General features: G+C 40.4%; 1 protein-coding gene across 4 annotated transcripts; it reads left to right on the forward strand.

Moving 5' to 3' along the window:
• The first annotated feature begins 3695 nt into the window (after window positions 1–3695).
• cpeb2 (cytoplasmic polyadenylation element binding protein 2) lies at window positions 3696–22376 on the forward strand. 4 transcript variants are annotated; one of them, XM_084921457.1, is made up of 11 exons: window positions 3696–5109; window positions 6822–7091; window positions 11340–11430; window positions 12958–13008; window positions 14004–14027; window positions 15850–16023; window positions 16131–16220; window positions 16415–16533; window positions 16851–16965; window positions 17173–17354; window positions 18656–22376. In XM_084921457.1, the coding sequence occupies exons 1-11, from the start codon at window positions 4165–4167 to the stop codon at window positions 18881–18883; spliced, it is 2289 nt and encodes a 762-aa protein (XP_084777583.1). In that variant the 5' UTR covers window positions 3696–4164; the 3' UTR covers window positions 18884–22376. The 4 variants fall into 4 exon arrangements, with proteins under 4 accessions (XP_084777583.1, XP_084777584.1, XP_084777585.1 ...); XM_084921458.1 differs by lacking the exon at window positions 14004–14027; XM_084921459.1 differs by lacking the exon at window positions 12958–13008.
• The last annotated feature ends 503 nt before the right edge of the window (window positions 22377–22879 follow it).

Below are 22879 nucleotides of genomic sequence, written 5' to 3' on the forward strand. Positions count from 1 at the left end.
TAAGCCTTAGATTAGCTCCAGAAACCAAAGATGCATTTTGTAACAGGCTGTAAACATATCATTTTCTGAATTAAAGTTGGGAATTTTAAAATAGTAGTCTGTGGAGAAGTGTAGCAGCTATATGAGGAACTGGAATTTGCTTCCAAGTTAGCTTCATTTTTCAGCCTTTTATTTTTCCATTTTAGAAGATCGTTAAAATGTGCAAAAGGTTTTAAAGGATGAAAGAAGAGACTGATTCAGTTATATAGGAACATGTATCTGAGGCAGATTATCCAATGGATATTCTTGGCACAAACTCAGGGGCTCACACACAGTTGAGGGTCCTCCTCCTTTCATAATGAATAATTCTTTATTGTTATTAAAACAGTTTTTATTTTTATTTTTATTTTTTTATCATAAAGTAATTAAGTAATTGGTCTCTGTTAGTCTCTCCCAAACTCAGCTGGGTATCAAAATAAATGAACAGAATAGAGGCTGGGTTAGCAAATAAAAGAGGAAACAAAAAAGAGGACAGGGTGGGGACTCTTATCTGTCATTTTAATGGAAATTACCAACTGACAGTTGTTTTGTTCAACAAAATCAGAAAGAAAAGATTGCAGTTCAAATTAAAGTTGTTATGGAAATGTTCAGCAAGACAACAAGCATGTTAATTCAGAGGCTCACAATTATGGTGGTTTACTCTATTATGAAAAAGCTTGGGAAGCTGATTTACTATTTAATACAGCTCTAAGTTCGTGATATGGATACGCATGTAATGCAGTTCTTCTCAACAGATAACATTAAACTATCATTTTGACCTCTGAAAGCACACTTGAAGGAAGTGGATGGTTGACCAGTGTTTTTTTTTAAATGCTTTTTTTGTTTGTGGATTTTTGTTGGTGGTGTTTATGGTGTGTCCTGCGCCTCAGGGCCACTACGCCTTACACTTTAAAACCTCATCCCTTTCTACAGTCAGTGCACATATTACCCTAAACCAAGCTACTGAGTATAATGCTAAGTTTTAGAAAGTTGTTCCAATGAAAACTGCCCGTGGCAAGGTCTTTCATTTAGCAAGATTAAAGAGGGACTGACTCTAGAAAGGTAAACGGTTGTTTACTTTTTTGCATTAAGTTAAATGCTGTAAGCAAGAGAAACTATATTATGCTAATCTTTTTATATTTTGGTAATTAAACAAATATTAGATATCTTAAAAACTGCAAACCCCCCCCCCCCCCCCCCCCCCAAAAAAAAAAAAAAAAATCATCTCTTTTGTCATTCAGATTGATCTGAATTTAATATTAGCATTTATGTATTTACAGATCAGACATAAACACATTTTGAATCTCCAGGTACCCACTGAAAAACAAAGGGTTGTTGGTGCTTCTGTCTAAGGAAACAGTTGCAGCCCTGAAAGAATAGTTGCGTGGCATGCAAAAAGCATACATCCTGTATGCTGGGATGGGATTATAAAACCTGAATCACACACACTCGTGACTCTCAGAATACAATGTCATCACCGCTGATGAATGCATCCGTGAGATAGAATGAGCTGATCAGTGGCATCGGCCCAACCCTTCAAAACATACAGACTGAGAGAGAGTGAGAGCCCTGAGTCAAACAGGCTAATCAAGCACACAAAAGGAAATGCAGATTACCTGTTGCTATGACGACTGCAGCTGCAGTGTGACTGCCATCCTCTCTGACAGAGACCTAAATAGATCAAGCTTTATAAACATGGTGAAATTTGAGATTGCTTAGTGGGCCAGGTGCTTTCTCAAAACCTGCTTTGAATGAGCGTAGCTACTTTATTTTAGCCACATGATGCACCCTCATGATCCGATGACATATGCTCGCTTGTATTGATATCATTATACTTATACTTGTTGGCTCGATGTTTCAACATACTCAGACAGTTCGATCTGAAAGTGAATGCAAATATGGAGAACTGTGTACAGTATTTGGACAGATGTGTCAAATTTTGTGTGTGTTGGGCCAGGTGAGAGTCACAGAAAAGACCCCCACCCCCTTCCCTCCTCTCTCTAACACCAACCCTGCCTCCACCCCATCTACCAGGGTAACCCCCACCGTGTCACCCCCCCCCCCCAAACTCATCATCATCATCAGGCGCAAGCAGCTGGCAGCCTGCCCCATTTAACTCCCTGCTGCACTACTGGGCTTGGCTAATCACTGGTGCTCAGCTCCAACTGTGGCCACCACACCTGCCCCCTCACTGGTGGGATTGTCCCATCTGGGACCTTATCATAGGGAATTTCTGGGGGGGCTTCTTCTCTCTGTTGCTTTATGCCCAAAAGACATAGGTGCAGTGAGTAGGGGGAGGAAAAATAAGACATCAGTGATAGGGGTCAAGTGCTTTCAGTGATCACTTTCAGTCTTACTTTAAGTTCAGATTGACTGTAAAAAAGACAGAGATTCACTCTCCAGTATACACACATACCAGTGACTGTAATAGTTAAATATATATAACGCTTTATCCAAAAATATTTATCAAGTTCTTGATAAAATTATGGAATTGGCAGCACCGTTTTCAAGCAATACGCTATGTGTCATGTGAGCTATCATCATTAGCAGGGACCAGATGGTAGGTCCATCATGAACATTGCTTTGCTACTCTGGTATTTGTCTACCTCGTTAAAAATCGCCTTCAAACAGAGATGCCGCGATGATTTATTCAGTTTCACTCTTTAAAAAAAGTGAAATTCTTCATCCATATTTGTGCTAACACAGAAAATGCAGTGGAGTAACACACTGAAAGTGGGCTTTCTGTCGAAATAAGAACGGATTTTTTTTTTCATTTGTATATCTCCAATTCCCAACGGATGCTTGTTTTGTATTTTAAAATGAATTAAAGGCATCTACCACTCAGCTGCTGAGGGAAGAGACCATCTAAAACATTCTGTTGTTTCTGCCTTGTGTCCTAAAACACAGTCAGTTGGTGGCATACCCGGGATGCGCTCTCTCACTCGCTCCAAAAAGAAAAAGATTACCTAGTAGCCACATAGAGCTGCTGCTGGTGGCAAATCATATGTTGGGGTTACTTGTCAGCTTTGAGTTCAGTGCAGGCGAAGAAGATTCATCTCCCCTGACACGCGCTGACATAGAAAACTATATTTAGCTTGTCGGCGTACATGCGTAAAGTGACGCTGGCGCAGACGCACGCACGATGGTTGTGGACTGAATACTGATAGGCACGGGCGGATGAAAACTGTACAATGTGTACCCTGGAAATGCTTGAGCTTTTTTCAAAGCACTATTGGGGAGACATGCAGAATAGAGAGGTCAAAGTGGCGTTAACATCCAGTTCAATAAGAGTGCGTAATGTATCCTGGCTGGGCGTTTGAATTAGGCTTCTGAATGTCACTTTAGCTGAAATAAAATATTTCAAATTAACACCATGTATTGTGAAATATAAATACGAAAGGGTTACTGGCTCTTGAATATTTGACGATGAATATGAATATGCTAACAGACTAGTAGTTTGCAATGGTTGCTATAGGGTCACTTCGCTACATGGCCATACAAATTAGTCACGCGGCAGTATTAGTCATAAAATTATTGGTCATAATTAGGGCCACAGTCAGCCTACAGTGGCCTTTTTTTGCTGGGGGTTTTAGGCCTACTGCACTTTATGAATAATGAAAAAGTGACGTAAACAATGCGGTCCTCTTTGCAGCTCGGGCTCGAGGCGGGCGCACAGGCATGATGCGGTCGTGACGTCGATTGAGTCGGGGATCTTTAATCCTCTGCCGCAGCAGCACAGCCGGTAACCAGAGGAGGGGGCAGAACGGTCGGACAGGAATGGACCGTACAGGCTAGGCTAGTGTACAAGGCCTAAAAAGCTCGGTCTTTAGTCAGATGATAATATCACCGAGTGAAACAGAGATTAGGCATCGAGCGAGCCGACTATTTGCACAGGCCAGACCCCCTCCTCTCAGCGCTGTAGTCTGCAGCCTTTTCACACACACTCTTTGAATAGACCTCATTTAGGAACGCTGGTTAAATATATTCTCGTCGGCATTTCTTGCCTTATTTAAACGTCGAATTTAGTATTTTACATCGGCGGACGGATACTACGCCTCGTCCTACCGGTTTTCCTCCCTCGTTTCGCCTTTCAGCAGCGTCGCCTCGTCCCTGCTGTTTCTGTCAGCTGCTGCGCATCAGTAAAACATGCAGGATGAGCCTGTGGGGGTGACAACCACACAGTTACCCCCGTCAACCACGGAAACGGACCGCAGCAGCAGCCCGGTCAGCAAACCCGGAAAGCAGCCGAACCAAACCGACAGGCACAACGACGGCCAGCTGAGCTCGTTCACGCCGGATTATAACCACGTAGAGCAGAAGATAGCTTTCCCTGATCATTTCTGCCCGACGCAGTCTATCTGTGACCTTCAGCACAGCAGAAAAATACATCAGCAGTTAGGTCAGCACACTGAGTTCAGCCCCACAGAGCCGACCCCACCCCAGGGACGTTTCAGTCACCTGCCGCAGAGGCAGCCCTTCTCCAAGACCAAACTCAGCGCCGCTGACCCCCGCGGCTCTCCAGTGGAAGAGGCTGAAGCTGATGCCGCGTCGCCATTGCCCACTTCCGTAAACCTAAACAAGATCCAAATGGACTCCCCTATCGCCCACCATATAAATAACGGCAATGGCAGCAGCAGCAGCACCGGCAACATGTTGTCCGGAGGTCTCGGCGCCGCGTTCCCGAACCTCCCCACCCAGGAGTTGCAGAGCGCCAGTGCGGGTTCGTCTTCACCTTCCCTCCCTGGGTTCGGCACCCCTTGGTCCGTTCAGACCAGCTCCTCTCCCCCGCCCGCACCCAACTCCATCAACCCCATCCACGCGAACGCCATTAATCATATGCCCAACGCGGACTCTGACAACAGCTTCTACCCAGGTATCCCCTCCTCCATCAACCCGGCCTTCTTCCAGAGTTTTTCTCCGGTGTCAGCTAATCCGTGCGCTGGGATTAACGTGCAGGGCTTCAGCGGTCCTTTCTCACCCCAGATAAACGTCCCTCAGCAGCCGCAAAGTCGCAGGTCCCCCGTTAGTCCCCAGATGCATCCCCAGCAGGGCGCCTTCCTGCAGCAGAGGAACAACTACAACCAACATCAGGTGAGCTGCTGGGGAACAGGAATCACAAGAATTTAGCATTGCCGGGTCTCCTATTCCCATTAATGTCACTATCACAAGCAAATGTAGATATTAAGACTCTCCAAATCTGTAGCCAATCCATTAGGTCTATAGTTTTGTGAAAGCTGACTCTGGCATGTCCTTAGGTTGGGAATATCTTGTCACAATGTAGATATAAAGCCTTTATAGATTAATGTGTGTATGTGAATTCATGTATAATCTTTACCTTGAAGAATAAACTATTTTTATCTTGATGCATAATGACAAATGCATTATGCATTATGCAAGGGCTCAAGTCTACTCTTTAGGCAAAGAGAGGGAGGGGTGAACAGGGTTACAAGGGAGCATCACTGAATCTAGCTGTTGTTCTCTCCTGGAAGCTGGCTGTGGGATGTGGTCACATGGCACAGGGCCATCCCTGCCTTGTGGTGCACTCAGTGGGAATACAAAGGTTTGCAGGGTTTGTTGTCGTAAATGGGTGCTTATATTTGGGTGAAATGAAAAACATCCAGTATCTTGGTGGTGTGATGGTTGTCGGTTGCAATGCCCTGAGGAAATGCAGCAACAGCAGAAGCTCACATGAGCAGTCCAGTCATGCAGCAGTTGGGGGTTTGTAGCCTTCAGCTTCAGGTTTCTCCGTAATGCAATTTGCACATTGGGTGTGTGCATGGAAGTATGTATGTGACTGGGTGTGCCTGTAGTGCATGTGTGGTGTTCCTGTTTCACTAACCTTTAGCCCTTTGCTCTGAGTCCTATGTAAATATATTTTCATGAAACCAACACAGACAACCGCATAATGGTGATCCCCACCATTATGTGCAAGTTCAATTTTAAAGTGAAAAACATAAGAAAATGCTGCATCTTTTCTATTTTGTTAGTTACTAAATGCATATATTGTGAATGGTTCTTTTGTATGTGAGGTTTGGTACATTCATTTCTAACAGGACTCTAAAACAGCCTCTTTTCATGTAAATGTCCTTCTAGAAGCAAGTCTCGGTACTCGGCAGCCATCTTGAAATGTCTCTGGGTGCTTATTGGATCTTTTTTTGTTTTCTTGTTTGTTTTTTGGAAGCTTCATCTAAACTAACTTTAATTTCAGTGGCAACCAGGACATGGATTTCCCAACAGTAGCTTTAAAAAGAGCGTTCTTTCAACTTTGCTCATAGATTTTTCCATTTCCCTTTCTCAGAGTGCTGAGTCTCTCTCTTATGATTCTGCTTAAAAGCACTTCTGTTATCCTTTTTTTTTTTTTTTTTTTTTTAGATTATTAACTCTGTTCCTCAAATACAGCACTATTAGAACATGGACGTTGCCAGTGAGTCCAAAGGTTTTCAGTTTACATTAAGCATTGAGTGCAGAAGAAACAAAGTTGTTTCTCCTCTGTGTATGATTCACATGTGAGATCATCCAATGCATGATGCTTAAGAGGGGACCCAAGGTCCAGGTGGAGAGAGACTGTGTGTAAGTTACAGAGGTGGTGTTGCAGCGCACGGGATACTTGGTATTAGTCTTAAAGCCCTAAATCTTCTTATCCAGCCACCCGTTACAGGAGCAGATCAAGCTGTGGCTGTGAAAGGAAAGAAAGGCAAGATAGGATGAAATGGATGTTGTAAATACAAAAAATATTTGTGTATTACAGACATGATAAAGCTGTCAGTTCTCTCTAACTCCATATTATCTTTATGTCTGCACAGCCCATGGTGAAACCATCTCCCTGGGGTAGTCACCAAGGCAATGGCTGGGGCTCCGGGGGCATGTCCTGGGGCCGGGACCACCGCAGAGGGAGCGGCATGGGTGTACCTGGCTCAGTCAGTCACGTCTCACCCCTGAAGAAGCCCTTCTCAAGCAATGTCATCGCTCCTCCCAAGTTCCCACGCTCTGGCGGATCACTGGGGCCTAAGTCCTGGATAGAGGAGAACATGTTTCGCACAGACAGCAACAGCAACACCTTGTTGCCCCTGCAGGTATGTGTTTAGGGTTGGGACTGCATTGGCTGCTGTTGGTGGGTTTTGTAGGATAATTGGTTTGGTGTGTGTGTGTGGGGGGGGTGTAACAGAAGGGTTTTTGTTTGACAGTGTGAGAATCAGTGGGTTTAAACGTGGGAAAGAGCTGGCGACAGAGGTTAAATCAATCACACGAATTAGATGTTAGACAAATTAAATGATGAAGGTCTCTGAAGGGATAGTTTCACTTAACTTTACTTGATGAGGTATAAACTAAAAGGGATAATAATTCTTTCTATCAACAGGAGATACATAAGCAAGAGTTTTTAGATCTGAGGATCTGGGCTGGGCTGCTTTATTTTCAGGAAGTTAACGCCTTTTGCCACTAAAACTGCTCCTTTGCCAAACTTTAAAAGGTCATATTCCAAGTTGTGGTCTACCTAATGAAAGTATCAGAAATACAGTTGTTTACTTACATAAAATATTCAGGTTTTTGCTATTATTCTGAAAGACAAGTGTCTATACTATGGTCTTTATATGGCTAATGAAAAGTTACAATTTCACTGATACTTGCAATGAAACTAATTAAAGTTAAGTTTTCTAGGTAACAAACTCACTCCTTCTTTTCTTTAAATACCTTCTTAAATAGACTTGTTGTGTAATACAAAAGGCCTCTCAATGAGCAAATGATATTTAAAAGTAGATGTGTTTCTCCCAATGACCAAAAATGTGGGATTTTCTTTTGGGTAGGCATCTGTAGCCTGGCTTGGCAGAACTGACAGTAAACAAGAACAAGGTCGTGTGGAGCAAATGACATCAAAAGAGTAAATGCACATTCCAAATGTTCTCTATACATGTCTAAACAACATATTACCACATCCATTCCCATATCTTCATCAGAAAATTGACACTACAATATGCTGCCTATGTGTCTAATTTCTGAATATTGTCACGTTTCTAACATTAATGATATATTTTTTTGTGTACTTAAATGAACTGAGGGACTCTACAATCATCAGTGCATCTACTTTCCCCTTTTAATGCTTCAGGGTCCAGATGGTCATCGTTTAGTCATATTTTAATCACATCGTTCTAATTTTCCTGCCAAAAACAAAATTCCCATTTGTTCACAAAATTGGATTAATCTTCATCTCTTTCGTGTCGCTGATACAGTGTTTTTCCAGGCTCAGAATGGGCCTCTGTGGGATGACTAAGTACAGTGACTTACCTAATTTGACAAAATTTTCCTCTTTCTCACTATTTCTTAAACAAGAACGTCTGTTGTGTGTGTTAGTAAATGAAATCCCAAGTCACAAAAGTGGTTTAGGAAGATTATTTTATTACAGTTACCTCCTGTGTAGGAAAAATGTTTTTACCAGAACTAAAAACATGAACTGATTTATAATCCCTGAAGACATTTATGTAGTGCCTTGTGCTCGGTTTATTTGTGTATAATTATCTTTAATTAATGCATTGAACCCTCCTTCATAATGCAGAGTCATGCATTTAACTTTTACACGTTACACTCAGAATGTATCACTTTTGTACAACGCATAGCTTATAGCACATGCTTCAGAACCAAGGCTTGCAGCACAATTCAAGTGATGCCCCACATGTCACTTTATATTCTTCTTAAAATTGGACCCAGACACTTGTGATCGTCATAGTAACACGCCTCCCGTGCACACACTGAATTAAACCTTGCCTGGAGTTTCAAGTTAGCAATCAAACTTACACAGAATGCAGAAAAAAGCAAAGTAACCTGATGTGGAAGATTGTGAAGCCTAGATCTTTGCCAAGTGTAAAGAGACGTCTGCGTGTGCCGTGAGACTGGTTGCTATTTTCAAAGAACATAATTTGCATTGTGATTTGATGTTTCGATTCTCGTGCCTGCAAAGAAATGGAGTCGTAGTCAGGAAACACAGCCTTCAGAAAATCTCCCCCTGGGATGCAGGCACTTTGAACAGTGTTTTACTTGTTTTGAATTGATATTACTGGGTTCTTAGGAACATTTATGAGGCAGTATTGTTCCCTGAAACTCCATGTTTAATATCATTCTTTGTCATAGTTTATCATTTCCTGTGCGACTTGCATTGAAAGAGCTCAGTGTTGCTGTTGAATTCTTCTATAAAATCATTCAGTTATAGGCTTCATGTAAGAGACATTTTAATGTTAAAAACTGCACAGCTTGGACACTCAAAGTGCATCAATTGATTAAAAGTTTAAATGTGCCTTTAAGGACCTCAACACACAATTAATATAAAATCAAATCCACAAAACCTTTCAGATTATGAGTGACTTTGCCTGCTACTCCAGTCTCCTCTCAGGGTTTCTGCATAAATCAATTCTAAGATCAATGCGGGTATGGCCATGACTCATTCAGACCGATCTAATGATATCACCTTATTAATGGTGTCACCAAATGGTACGACTGTTGCTATGAGCTCAAATTATTAGTATTATCAGTGCCAAGAAGTGCAGCGCTTCCTATTCCAGGAAACAGACGCGACTGCATGGATTGTTAATTTCCATAAACAGTGTCACTACTGGAATTTTTCAGATTCCAAGTCTTTTCCTTCCTTCCTCTCTGTTTAATGTTTGGCAGTCAGTGACAGTATCTCTGCTGTGTCATGTTTTTAACATAACCCAGAGGTAAACTGGGGACAAAAGGAACAGCACCTCTGCCTTCAGTTCGCCTTTAGTGGGGCTAGTCACTTGTTGTTTCTCTAAGAAAGGCCTCAAGTTTCCTGCAATTAACTCATGTGATCACCCTAAAATACTACGACGCTAAAGAAAAAAGATCATCCAGCAACGTCAGGTTTCCTATTGCTCATTGTCACCCATTACATCAGTCTTCTTAACACAGAACCCTCCAGAATCCTTGGCCTGTCATGAAAATTACTCAAACTAAATGATCAACAGTAAACAGGTTGCTGTTTAGCACTTCAAAGAAAAAACACTTGCACTATTCACTGTATTGATGTGATGACAGAAATATCACCAGGATTTCTTCAAGCCTGGAATATTTGCATGGAAAAATCTGTGAAGGAAAGGGATATTAAAAAAATTAAGCCAATTTAAATTAACTAGTGGTCCGCTGGCAAGCAAAAGATCCTGGTTCAATTCCAGCTGGAGACACAAATCCCCTTTGGGGTTGCGTCCGCTAAGGCATCCAGCCTGAAATTTGGCCACCCATCCCTTTTGGCAAGGAAGCAGGCAAAAGTCGCTGTCCTTCGTCTCTAAAGTTGGCAGGTTTATGACACATAAAGACCAGTGTGAACCTGTTAATCATTCTCATAATGCAGCAGTGAAACAAAGGGTTTAGTCAAAAAGTTCCAAAACTATTAAAAAGCAAAAAACACTCACTTTAAAGTTGGCCTCTTCAGGATTGTCTCACTGTGAAGCTCTGCAGCGCTCAAGCACTCCTGCTTCATTTGGACCACTCCCCAGACTTGAAACAGAGCGCTAAAGTGAACCTCGATCTCAAACTAATCTACGTTTTTACATCTACCTGAACGTTTTCATATGACAGTGCACTCTAGTACAATGCAGGGAAACTGTTTCTGGTTACACCAGCACAGTTGTCACTTATCATCAGCTGTCCTTGTGAAATTTGACTTCCTGTGATTTTTGTCCCCTTACCTGAAATGAAGTTCAAGTTGAAGCTTGACCAACACAAATGCAAGAAGTTGCATGCAATTGCATTTTAATTTTAAATTTTTTGATAGCATTTTGTATTTTGCGCAGTTACCGTGTGATCATTTTCTGAATTACTGTTGCTTACACAGAAGCGACATGCTGCTATTAACTATCATAGAGTTAGGACATTAGCCTGTCATTGTGCTGTGTGTTATAAGGTGGACTTGGCACTCTGGCTAGAATAATAAGATGATCAACTTCACTGTTCTGCTGACAAACTCCCAACCTCCATCTCAGCTCTATTGTGAAATGCCGCTCCTGGTTTTAGTTTCCATTTTCTCTCTATGTCTGCATCTTGGAAGCAGTCCAGAGAGCTTGGGGAATCCGTTGTGTAGGCTGCCTGTAAACTTACCTTCAGACTCCCGAAGTGAATAAATACGGAAAAAATGTTAATCCGAGCGTGAGGTGCATGTTAAGCCAAATACCCTGTGCTTCAAAGGTTTTATTATTCATAAGCCAAATCCCGAAGGTGTGTGAGAAACGTGAGGATTTATTCGTGCACCGTGACGTTTGTTTGTTTTGTCAAACTCTGGATGATTAAAAAAAGAAATGTCACCTGTATTTTTTCAGGATCGCACCAGGATGTACGACAGTCTGAACATGCACTCCCTGGAGAGCTCTCTGATTGACATCATGCGAGCTGAGCAGGATCCGATGAAAGGTAAGCTGGCCTTTCCCTTTCAGTCTCAGTTCGTGGGGTCAGAGGGAGGCGATCGTGTTCGCGGAGGCAACCCGACATCGTGCAGGGAAGTGACAGGCCCATTGCTCCCAGAGCTGTGCTGTTTTTCCACACACCAGCTTATTTTCTCCCTGCTGAGAGCTTAATACTTGTGCCACCAGCTGCACATTTACATGACCTTCCAGCTCTGATCCTGTTCCTACTTAACCTGAACAGCACACTGATCTGACTCAGAGCTGGAGGTCAGGAAAAAGAGAAACCATGGCGTTTTTCTTTACTAATATCAGAAAACATCTGTAACTGTCAAGCATGTGTATATTATACCTTAAAAATATATTAATGGATCTATGTAACTGCTGAATTATTCCTCACTTCTTGGTAGGACCAAGCAGAGAATTTACCGTAGAGCGACACTGTCCTGGCCTCCTGTGCTCAGCTGCTGGACATCAGAGGAGCAGTGTCAAATAACAGCTCCTACTGACGGCTGCTCGTAGCTCTTTTACAGCCTGACAAGCCAAAGACACTCTCACTTTAAAATATTACAAAGAAGAAAAACCCATCACTGGTTAAAAGACAAACAGTTGAGGTTTGCAAACACGTATAAAATTTCCTGTGTGGATTTTCTCATTTGCAGTTGGCTAAGATTATTACTCAACCTGCGCCCTCCTTTCTTGGGCGAGTTTCTTGTTTTTCCTGCCGGAGCAGATGGAGAGGACACGGGCCAGTGTGCACAGCAAAGCGTGGGGGGCTGGGGGGGTCTACTCTAATTTTAGATGTGATCACACTTTCACACGCTGCATATGACAGCTAAGAGAGGAGGTGAGATGGAAGGGGGGGTTGCAGGGGTCCGCTCTGCCATTTATAGCACTGACATGGTTAACACAACACAGCATTCTGGATAACGGCTCCAAATGTAGCTTCTCATAAGGCAACACATTTTTAATATATTTGTATCTTATTAGTGACTTAATTTATCTGACATTTCACAATGAATGCTGTGATCTAGAATTTGGTATTTGTGATTTTTGATTCATTAGTACGATTGAGAAACCACTGTAAAACTAAATATTATGGAAAATTGGGTTACTATAACAAGTGTTTTTTTCCTCAATCGTTTCCAAAGCAGAATGTAAAAAAAGGGGAGAAATTGTCTTGTTCAGCTCAGAACTTGCTAGATCTTTGCATTAAAATGTATTTATTTATTTTTTAAATGGACATTGTTATCGCCTTAAATAAAACAAGTAATTCCACTGTAGTTTGGTCGGAAAGCTGAAACAGTACGTGGTCATTTATGGGGGAAAAAAACATTTGCTCCTGTTTGTGCTCAACTTAGACATGTGAAAAGACAGTTGTTTTTTCTGTTTATGTGTGTGCGTGCATTTTTGTGTGGTATTCCCATGTACATGCATTGGCTTTGCCCTGTCTTCTCCATCTGCTCTATGTCTCATTCCTATTTGTGTGTGTGTGTGTTTTCTGCGTGTGTGTGTGTGTGTCTGTTTCTCACATCAGGCCGTGTGGGATGCCCTAACCCCGGGGCTGACGGCCTACTCATGCTCAATGGTAATTATCTCCTAGCACCATCCTCCTGTGTCTGCAGCTCTCATGATGCTCCCACCATTACTCTCTAGCCTCATTAGACACACTCACTGTGGTGCAATAAGGCCACGCAGTGTCACCTCTGCTGCATCTGCTGCAGAATATCTGACGGTACCCGTTAAATGGGTTCAGTTTTTTTAACCAGCTGTTCAACTGTTTTGTTGGCATTAAAGTGGCTATGTGGTATAACTGAAAATTTACTGTGCTCGTTTTGTGTAGTACTTGAATGACAAAGGTTGTTCCAGGTTGCCTCCAATTAAATTTTCTTGTGTTAATTAGAATAATTGTTGCCCTGAATAGTCCCTGTGTTTTTTTGTTTTGTTTTTTTTAGCTTCACATTTGGAGTAAACATCCAGTTGTCAAAAAAATAAAACCGTGTTTTGTAACAGTATTAGCGAGACATAAATCAGGGTCAGACAACATTTGGGAGTAATTATGAGTGTTTTTAATAAGTTCTGGTTGTTGCCATTTCCTCCTGAGACTCAATAATCAGAAAATAGTTTTTGTCCCCTTTTCAACGCCATCTATGCTGCTGTGTGTAATTAGATTTCTTGTCCCTGCCAGAGCATATTTAGGGCTTTGGCCTTTAAACAGTTTTCCTTTTTCTGGTTTTTGATCGCATTTAAAACCTTTTTGTGCAAAATAACAACATTTGTGTAAATGTCATTTTTAGGCTTCTGGACTTTCTGTGTATTGCTTTCATCAAGTATATGACAGATGCAGCCCCTCAGGCTTCCTTGCCACAGCATTTAGGAAGTTTGGCAAAAATAATAATTTTTGTTTTGGGTTTCAGGAGGATTTAAGTCCTTTTTTAAAAGTATCTCAGTTTAGCTCATTAGTCGGTGACTTGAATAAAAGCTGGTTGGGTTGGATCAGCAGATTAAAGTCTACAGTTACAAATGCCCTCTGAGAAATGTTTCATAGCTGAAACTTGCACTCTTGTACTTTTCTACATGCAGCCAGGAGCTATGGGAGGCGTCGAGGTAAATTCAGCTTTCTCTAGCGTGTCTCTTTACTTGTGGCTTTTTCCTTGTGGCATGTGTTATTGCTTAAATAGATACCAAACTGAGGCCTTAAGTCTGGACTGATACTTCACTGTTTTCTGTTTTCAAATTTGGGAACACAGAATTTTGCTCATCAAATTTCTGATTGACTATTAAAAAAATATACAAAGAAAAATGTGTTGTTTCAGTATCCAGACATACATTAAGTTGAGGGTTTCATGTTTGGTGGTGTTTATAGCCTCTGCTCTATGGAAACCCAAAGTATAAATAAAATAGGTTAGCATGTAGCACTTTGTATAGATTTTTGATTGTGTGCTTAAAATAAGGTCTGTGTTTTACACAAACTCTAGACATTTTCACGTTTTGTTCCCCACTTTTGAATTTTGAAACTGTATCTCAAGTTTTGGTAGCAAACAAAGGAGGTTAGTGATAGTGAGGCTGAAGTCATGCTGCTAGGGTGCAGCTTATTTATACCTTAAAATGTGTTTTTACTTCTGCCAAATGTATCCACGCTTAAAAAAAAAACCTGTGAAAATGGATTGAATATGTGAAGATTATCTTGAAATCACTCGGCACCTATAACGAGGAGCCGCGCAAACCTTTAAAGAGATCCTTTATTTCCCACAGAGCTTATTTTCTGCAGAAATCCAAAACCCTATAGAAACATCCCATTGGCTTCTAAAAATAATAAATTATTAAAATATACTAATCTTCTAAAATATTATTATATCATTCATGTTCATAATAACAGTGATTTTATTCCAAAACCCCGACACCACCTGTTTGTTTGAGAAGTTCTGTTATGGACCTCCGAGCTCAGCATTTTAACCATCTAAATCTTGGTGTTTCTGAACCAGATGTGCTCGACTGTGAAATGGCAAGCTAACAGGGTAACGACTTGTCAATGATAAATTGTTATCCTGAATAATCAATATGTAATTTACAATAAGTTCTTGATATTTTCTTCAGTATGATCTTAAACTAGCAGCTGAGCCCATAAATCCTCCAGGAAAGTGTTCTACTGAGACCACAAATAAAGGGAAGTGAGGGTTGTTGTTTTTTTGTTTTTTGATTTTGCAACCACGAGTCGCCCCCTGGTGGCTCATAAAAAGAATCCACATTTAAGCCACTTCTGTGATGGCTTCACTTTTTAGGCTCGTAAGCTGCGTCCGTCCTTATGCTCTGACAGAAGCAGCTGCTAGTTGAATCAGATTAATTTGATTGCTTTCCTTTGCTGGCTAAAGACTTTGGTCCAATAATTCACATTTTATCTAATATAATGCAAATAATGTGATAAAGAAATCCCCTCATTTCATTTATATTTGCTATATAATGAATAACTTAATTCATTATTTATTCTTTTTTAAATAACTTGTGTCGTCTGGTATATATTTGAACACTTTGGGACTCTATAGTGCTTAGCCATTATGTTAACAGCTTCGCTCCACTCGGCCTGCCTTTCCACACACGCTTTATCTGCCACGCTGCTCTGAGTGGAGCACACATGATTGCGTGTCCCAGTCTCGGATCTGTAAAAAAACAAATTGTACGTAATCCTCACTTTAAGCTGGTGCTTGGCCTCACATCCACTCAGCAATAAAGTGCAATAAAAGCAGAAACATTATTTTATAGAAAGCCTCTCATCTCAGTACGTCCCTGTCATAGCAGAGATGTAACATTGCCTCAAGGAGAGGAAATGTGACTGGGATTGGAAACATGTTCGTGAGGGTTTCTGCTTGTGAATGTTTAATAGCATGCTTGACATTTGCTGTAGCCTTGCCTGCCTTTTTTTGTCCACCAGGCCGCTCCTCTCTCTTCCCTATTGATGACAATCTCCTTGATGATGGCCATGGCAACCAGGGTGTCCCAGGAGTCCTTGGCTCTCCCAACTGTTACCCTCACCAAAACGGGGAACGCATCGAGCGCTTCTCTCGTAAGGTGTTTGTGGGAGGTTTGCCTCCTGACATAGACGAAGGTGAGTAAAGAAATTATTTCATGATTGTGTTGTACTGCTAGTCCTTTAAAAAAAAAAATTCTATGATTTATCTCCCTACTCAAGTGTCACATGTCAAATTCCCTTAGATGAAATAACCTCAAGCTTCCGCCGCTTTGGTCACCTTGTGGTGGACTGGCCACACAAAGCAGAGAGTAAATCCTACTTTCCGCCTAAAGGTATTAGCAAAAGCATCAAGCTCACTTATTTATGGCTGGTTACCAATATTTACATTGAGCCTGCACGGTATTATGATATGATGCAAATAAGTGAATGTCATTTGAATAGTGACAAACCAAGGTGAGCACCTTTGTTATACCCTCTCTTGTTCTTGTATGCATGTACAATGAAGCTTTTTATATACGTTTCCTAGGCTATGCATTCCTGCTGTTCCAGGAAGAGAGCTCGGTGCAGGCTCTGATTGAAGCCTGTATGGAGGAGGATGGGAAGCTTTACCTGTGTGTCTCCAGCCCCACCATCAAGGACAAACCTGTGAGTTTTTCAAAAATTGCTTTTAAATCTTTAAACACTTAAATAATAATTTAAAAGATGGGTGTAGCTTTTGTGTCTGAATAGTGATGCCAACATGGAAGTACCTTAAAATGACTTCATTGTGTCTAACAGCCAGAGCGAGGGACTGATTTGATTGCAGGCACATGTGGTTAAAGCAGCAGAAAATATAGCAATATCCATCTTTTAAATATACTCTGTGGCACAGCAGTACCAGCTCGCTGTGAAAAGAAGCTACATGGCCACATTTTTCTTGTAGGGGGGAAAGGTGATCTAATCTTGTTTGACTTTGACACCAGGTGCAAATTCGTCCTTGGAACCTGAGCGACAGCGATTTTGTGATGGATGGATCTCAGCCTCTCGATCCCCGCAAGACCATCTTTGTGGGCGGCGTCCCTCGTCCTCTGAGAGCAAGTAAATATACCCAACTTGTTTCTCTACAACTAGTATTGCATCTCAATAGAGATTAAGTCAAGCTATGCGTGTAAGGGGCTTAGCATGATAACTTGGACTCAAAATAAGCTTCTGATAGCTTCTCTTCTGTTCTCAAATCCAAGTCTTGTATCTGTTTTTTCACATATTTAAATTCATCTTTTTGTCCTCTGTTCATTTCTTTACTAGTCGAGTTGGCCATGATTATGGATCGCCTCTATGGTGGAGTGTGCTACGCAGGAATTGATACAGATCCAGAGCTCAAATACCCAAAGGGGGCAGGACGAGTGGCTTTCTCAAACCAACAGAGTTACATCGCTGCCATCAGCGCGAGATTCGTCCAGCTGCAGCATGCTGACATTGATAAGAGGGTATGACCACCCTCCTTTCATTAATATTTCCCCCGTCTTCGACTTTTTAGTGTATATCAGGGTTTCAGAATTTTTTGTAATTAAATGTAACACTTTTTGAAACCTCAAGAAAAGCAGCAAACTATCAAAGGAATGTGGTCATTTGGTTTATAGAAACCTCTGTGCTCAGTGTAGTTGTCAGTGAATCACTTTGTTTCACTGTTCAGTGTTGCTGGTATTTTGCATCTGTCAATGGCAAACAGTTTTTTCTGCTACTGACTCTTGTTTCTTCTCATTTATTGGATTGGATGATTGAAAACTAAAGAAATAAAACATGTTGGCAATTTAAAAATGTGTTAGTTTAACAAACAGAGGCCTCTGTAGCATGTGGAAACACCAACCCATTCTACAATCAGCAATCATTCACTCGAATAAATGAAACCAATCGAACTTCAGTAGATTAAGGTGTTTGGCATTGGCAGAGAAGATTTAGCAAGTTTTTCATGGGCACAACCCACATTCTCAATGCTGCTGCCCCACCCTCAAATGTATGTTACTTAGAAATGTAGCACCGTTTAGGAGAAATGGCCTGTATTTGTATAGCGCTTTACTAGTCCCTAAGGACCCCAAAACGCTTTACACATAGAAGAAATAAACAGGTTATAGAGAAATAAACAGGTTTTATTTCTCTTATTTGTTTGAGAAATAAACAAGTGGGAAAACAGGTTTTCCCACTTGTTACAATGTAGACATAATCAACCAAACTTTTTTGAACTAAGTTTGGGAGTTCTTTCTCCCTACAGTCTCCAAGTGCTTGGTCACAGGGGATCGTCTGATTCTTGGACTTCTCTAGCTTTAATGTTGCACATTTGTGGGTTGTGACATTGTATGCAAGAACATAAGATAACATACTAATTCCATAAAGGAACAAAAGATGGTAAAAATCTACAGTATGATACATATTTCACTAAATATTTTATTTATCAGCAGAATCTCAAAATTTTACTAACGATCACAAATAAAATGCTTAGAGATATTTTATTACCGTAAATTAAACTTTTCAGACTTTAGGAATCAGCAGGATTCATGGTATATGACACAGTTGTCATGGTGATGTGTAATTCATGCCATTCGCGCATGCAAGTGTGTGTGTATTTGCATCTTTTTGTGTGTTATCAGCATCCCTACAGAGAAGAAGGGGCTTGTTGTTATGATAAGCAAACGGTTGTTAGGGCTGGTTAAATTAGGTTTTCTCTCTGCCTGTGCTTCGTTAAGCTTGTTTCCTTCGTTACAGCTGACATTTATGTCTCATTAATGTGCAGGTGGAGGTGAAGCCCTACGTCCTGGATGATCAGCTTTGTGATGAGTGCCAGGGTGCTCGTTGTGGAGGGAAATTTGCTCCTTTTTTCTGTGCTAACGTCACCTGTCTTCAATACTACTGCGAGTTCTGCTGGGCTAACATCCACTCCCGTGCCGGACGGGAGTTTCACAAGCCTCTGGTTAAAGAAGGCGCCGACCGCCCTCGCCAGATTCACTTCCGCTGGAATTAGAGATTGCGACCCCCAATTTCATGGTAACACAGTTAGGGGAAAGGGAAATTAAACACTGGCTAACAGGAAAAAGAGCATCGCTCAGCCTCTCCTGCTTCCTAAGCTATCAGTATAATCAAGTACATAACACTATACAGTATATACTATATATCTATATATCTTTTGTAGCAGCCAAACACCACAAGCCTCAGTTTTTCACCAAAACCCCCCGCACATCTCAGGCTCTGACAACTCTACAACTCTTTTGTGGTACTTTCATCTTTTCTAAGAGGAGATTTAAAAAACAAAAAAAGAGATTGATTTTTGTAGCTTTTTTTATTATCATTATTTTTGTATGTGAGATTTAACGTAGATACGGGAATGTTTTTGCATGGGGGCAGCTTGTCTGTCTGTCTGCTGCTAGCCACCCCACGGTGCGTTCAGTGCACACTTGTTTCTGGGAAAACCTCGATTCTATAATGTTGACGCCTGCCCCGGGTCATTAACCAAAGGTAGAAAAAATATAGGAAGCTTAAAATTGACACATTTTCTGCCACAAAGCAAACCGTTGTTTTTTTAACTTTGCCATGGGCTCTTTCTTCTTGTTAGAGAGTTTATTGAAATGTAAAAAAAAAAAAAAAAGAAGAAGACAGTAGGGTTATTTTTGCGCTCATACTGACCCGTAGAGTGATACCTCAAAATACAAAATCTGCTTTTCTGCAACTGTATTCAACATTTATACTGACCGAGCTATTTCAGAAGCTTTGCTGCTATATATATACATATATATGAATAGATGTGTAGGTATTATATTTAATGCCATTTATAAACCTGAATCATGTAAAACGAAATGCAGTATGCACTCGAACACTTCTGGCCCCCATTGCCATAGAAAGATTTAAGAGTGCATATAATGACAATAGGCTTAGCTACACAAATAGCATGCTGGATATATGTCAGGAAAAAACAAACCACTGAAATAATAAATGCAGACAAGACGTAACAATTCTATAATGAGTAGCATGATCATCAAGTACAAATGCCTAAGAGGGAAAAAAAATCAGACTAAGATAAATGAGTTAAAAAAACATATTTAAACTTGCATGCTTTGATGTTTCTCTGTTGTTTGATCTGTTTACATACTAACAATACAAAAAGTGATATTGGTTCTACTGTAGACTTAGTGGATGCCATCACGTTGTCACGTGGTGGCTTATATAGCAAAAAAAAACAACAAAAAAAATGCCATTGAGAAGCAGAGTGGTGTTCAGTGGTTTGTGTTTGTGTGTCGTCCATGTGCTGTGTGACTGTTGTTAGTGTAGACTGAGGCTCTAGTTTAGCTATCAACAGATTTCGTAGAGAAGAATGACTCCACCTTCACTCTTCCTATCCATATCTTTGTGTGGATCCAAAGGCTAATCTGGTGTAGCTTCACCGGCAGACCAGACGCAAATGAAAGACTTTGTCAGTTTGGCGTGCTCCGTGTGACTGCGTCGCATTATTGAGCATTGTTTGAACACACTAAACTGCTTCTTTTGTAATGTAACAGTCAGGCTTTCATGCTGTGTGGCTGCAGCTCCATAAATCCAAGGAAACACTGGCGCAGTTACCGGAAGATGAAGCATCTCCACATCTCCTCACCACACTTGTCCACGATGAAGACAGTGACGCGTGGTCTTCGCTAAAGATGATCTTTTTCTTTTTATTGTTTGTTTAATTTCCTCCTCGACCCTTGAAAAACTCTTTAGGGACAATCTTTTTTGTGAGGACGGTCGCCCAGCCGTCTGTTTGGTACTGTACAAGTGTGTCGCTCTCGTGTTGTCGTGGTTTTAGTGTCTCATGCCCCTGTGTGTGTGCTCCTCGGTATCAGTGTTCAGGCGTCAACTGTGTACTGTTACAAAACCTTAATGGAACTGAGACTAGTTGAGTTGTGTAATTGAAATTGTTTGTGTGAACAATTTACTCATCACTGGCCCTTCAATGTTTTTTGTTTTTTTTAATATATAATATACATTATGCACTACTTTTCTGTATCCCTGCTCGTTTTCCGTCTCCTTCACCCCTTGTGTTTAGAAGCGAATTATGAAAGTTTTCACCTATTTATAGGTAGAATTTATCATATTTTTTCCCCATAATGACTTATTTAAGGTGTAGCGTGGAGCAGTGGTCTTAAGTTAGCTATGTTTTGTGTGAGTAGAGCAAAAAGCAAATGTTTTCTAATATATTCTAAAATGGTCCGGGTGTTACGACGAGCGGGAGTCGGAAAGGCGTTGCGGCCTGCAACCTGATGGGAGGTGAAAGCTAAAGACCGGGCTCCCGCTCTGGCCCCTCTTCCTCCTCGTGGCTTTGGTTCTCATGGCGTCTGATAATGTTTGAATATCGTCACCTGTAACACTTGACTCGTGCTGTTTTTGTGAGCTTCTATTTTCTATGTTAAACACTGTTACTTGGTTCTGTATGTGTCCTTGCTTTTGTAAAAATCATATTTATTTCACTATTTTTGTAGATGAAAAAATGAGTTGATTTTGATTGTATTTTTCTATTTAAATAGGACTGATATTTCGATTTATTTACCCCTAATTATGTCCAAAAGTTTTGGTTGACAAAGAATCACATCATTAGTAACATCAAAGTTTTTGATATACAGCTGATTCTTATTTTGATACACATGACACGTTTGATTTAATGGAAGGAAACATGAAGGTTTTATTATATTCTGGGAAGACACTTGAGATTCTCCCCTGTTGCATCGAGGCCCCAGCTGCCTGTCCTCGTAGATGCTCTGAAACTTGAATATAACACATTTTGAAAGGCTGACTAACCTCGAATCTGTGTTGTGATGTGCAATACTGTTTCTAATGTTTGTATAAAAGTAAGAACTACAGTGTAAACCTTTTTAATGCAGATTTATTTTTTTCATTGCATATTTTGCAAATTTCTGATCCACAGTGTCATTTTTTACTGTCAGAAAAAGATACCCCGTTTTTTCATTGCAAGTATTTTTAAATCCAGATATCTTTGTACTGATGTAAATGATTGTAGTTATTTTGGATAGTGTTTTGCTAACAAAAGGAGAGACTTTTTCATGCATATTTCTATTTCTTTTCATCTTGTTTTTTCCCACATTTTATTTTATTTGATAGTAGCAGGTTCTTGGAATAATTTTTCATATTTAAATGTCATTGGTATTATTTTGTATTTTTATGTGAAAAACACTATATATAATTTAAAGATGCTAATTGCTAAAATATTATTTTGAGTTTAATTATTTTTAAAGCTAAATATTTGTAATTTTATTGTTAAAGTGACTAATTTCTAAATCAGAGTTTGTGTGTATAGCTTCACAAAAGTCGTTTATGAGATGTTTGGATTGTAATTATTACTGAATGGTTCTTTGATATGCAAAATGAATATCATGTTTATTTTTATTTTTGTTTTTGTATTTAAATGGGGTGTTGATTACAATCTCTTTTTCTTTCTTTCACTTCCTGAATAAAGACCCATTCTGTTTGGACGTGAGTTTGCTGGATATCTGGCTCTTGCAGACACTTTTTATACTTTAACTGGTTCAAACACATAATGACATATAGTATCCAGTGTGTTATTGCAAGTGAAAAGACAATAGTTAGAGATTAAAGGTTAAAAAGCAATCATATCCAATAACTATTAGCTATTTTAGCTTGTTGTGCTAGCAGATTAGCATTTGCTAATTAGCAAAAACACTGACTATACTGAAGTTGGAATTTATCACCAAAGTGTCGCCTCTTTGTTAACTTCAGGTTGAAAGTCGTATTTTTAGCATTTTAGTGTTTGGTTTTGTTTTGTTTTTTTTGGGGGGGTGCTAAGTCATTATTGAATGTTTAGCTTTGCTAGCATGGTATATCTATTGACAATGAGGCCTGCTAATTCATATTAATAAATAGTTTCACTCACTAAATCTGGAGCAAAGACATCTTAGAAAGGGTCTAAGTACAGTTACAGACAAAGCAAATGAACAGTTATATCTTCTGTTCATCA

The sequence above is a fragment of the Perissodus microlepis genome, chromosome 23 (genome assembly GCF_051167445.1).
Source record: "Perissodus microlepis isolate ML-2025 ecotype Zambia chromosome 23, ASM5116744v1, whole genome shotgun sequence".
Lineage (NCBI taxonomy): Eukaryota > Metazoa > Chordata > Actinopteri > Cichliformes > Cichlidae > Perissodus > Perissodus microlepis.

Bases quoted from the DNA above. Each gene is read 5' to 3' on its own strand.
- cpeb2 (XM_084921457.1), top strand. From the start codon at position 4,165: ATGCAGGATGAGCCTGTGGGGGTGACAACCACACAGTTACCCCCGTCA. The intron at 16,024-16,130 runs GTGAGTAAAGAA...AAATTCCCTTAG, and splicing joins GCCTCCTGACATAGACGAAG to ATGAAATAACCTCAAGCTTC. The intron at 16,966-17,172 runs GTAAATATACCC...TTTCTTTACTAG, and splicing joins CCCTCGTCCTCTGAGAGCAA to TCGAGTTGGCCATGATTATG.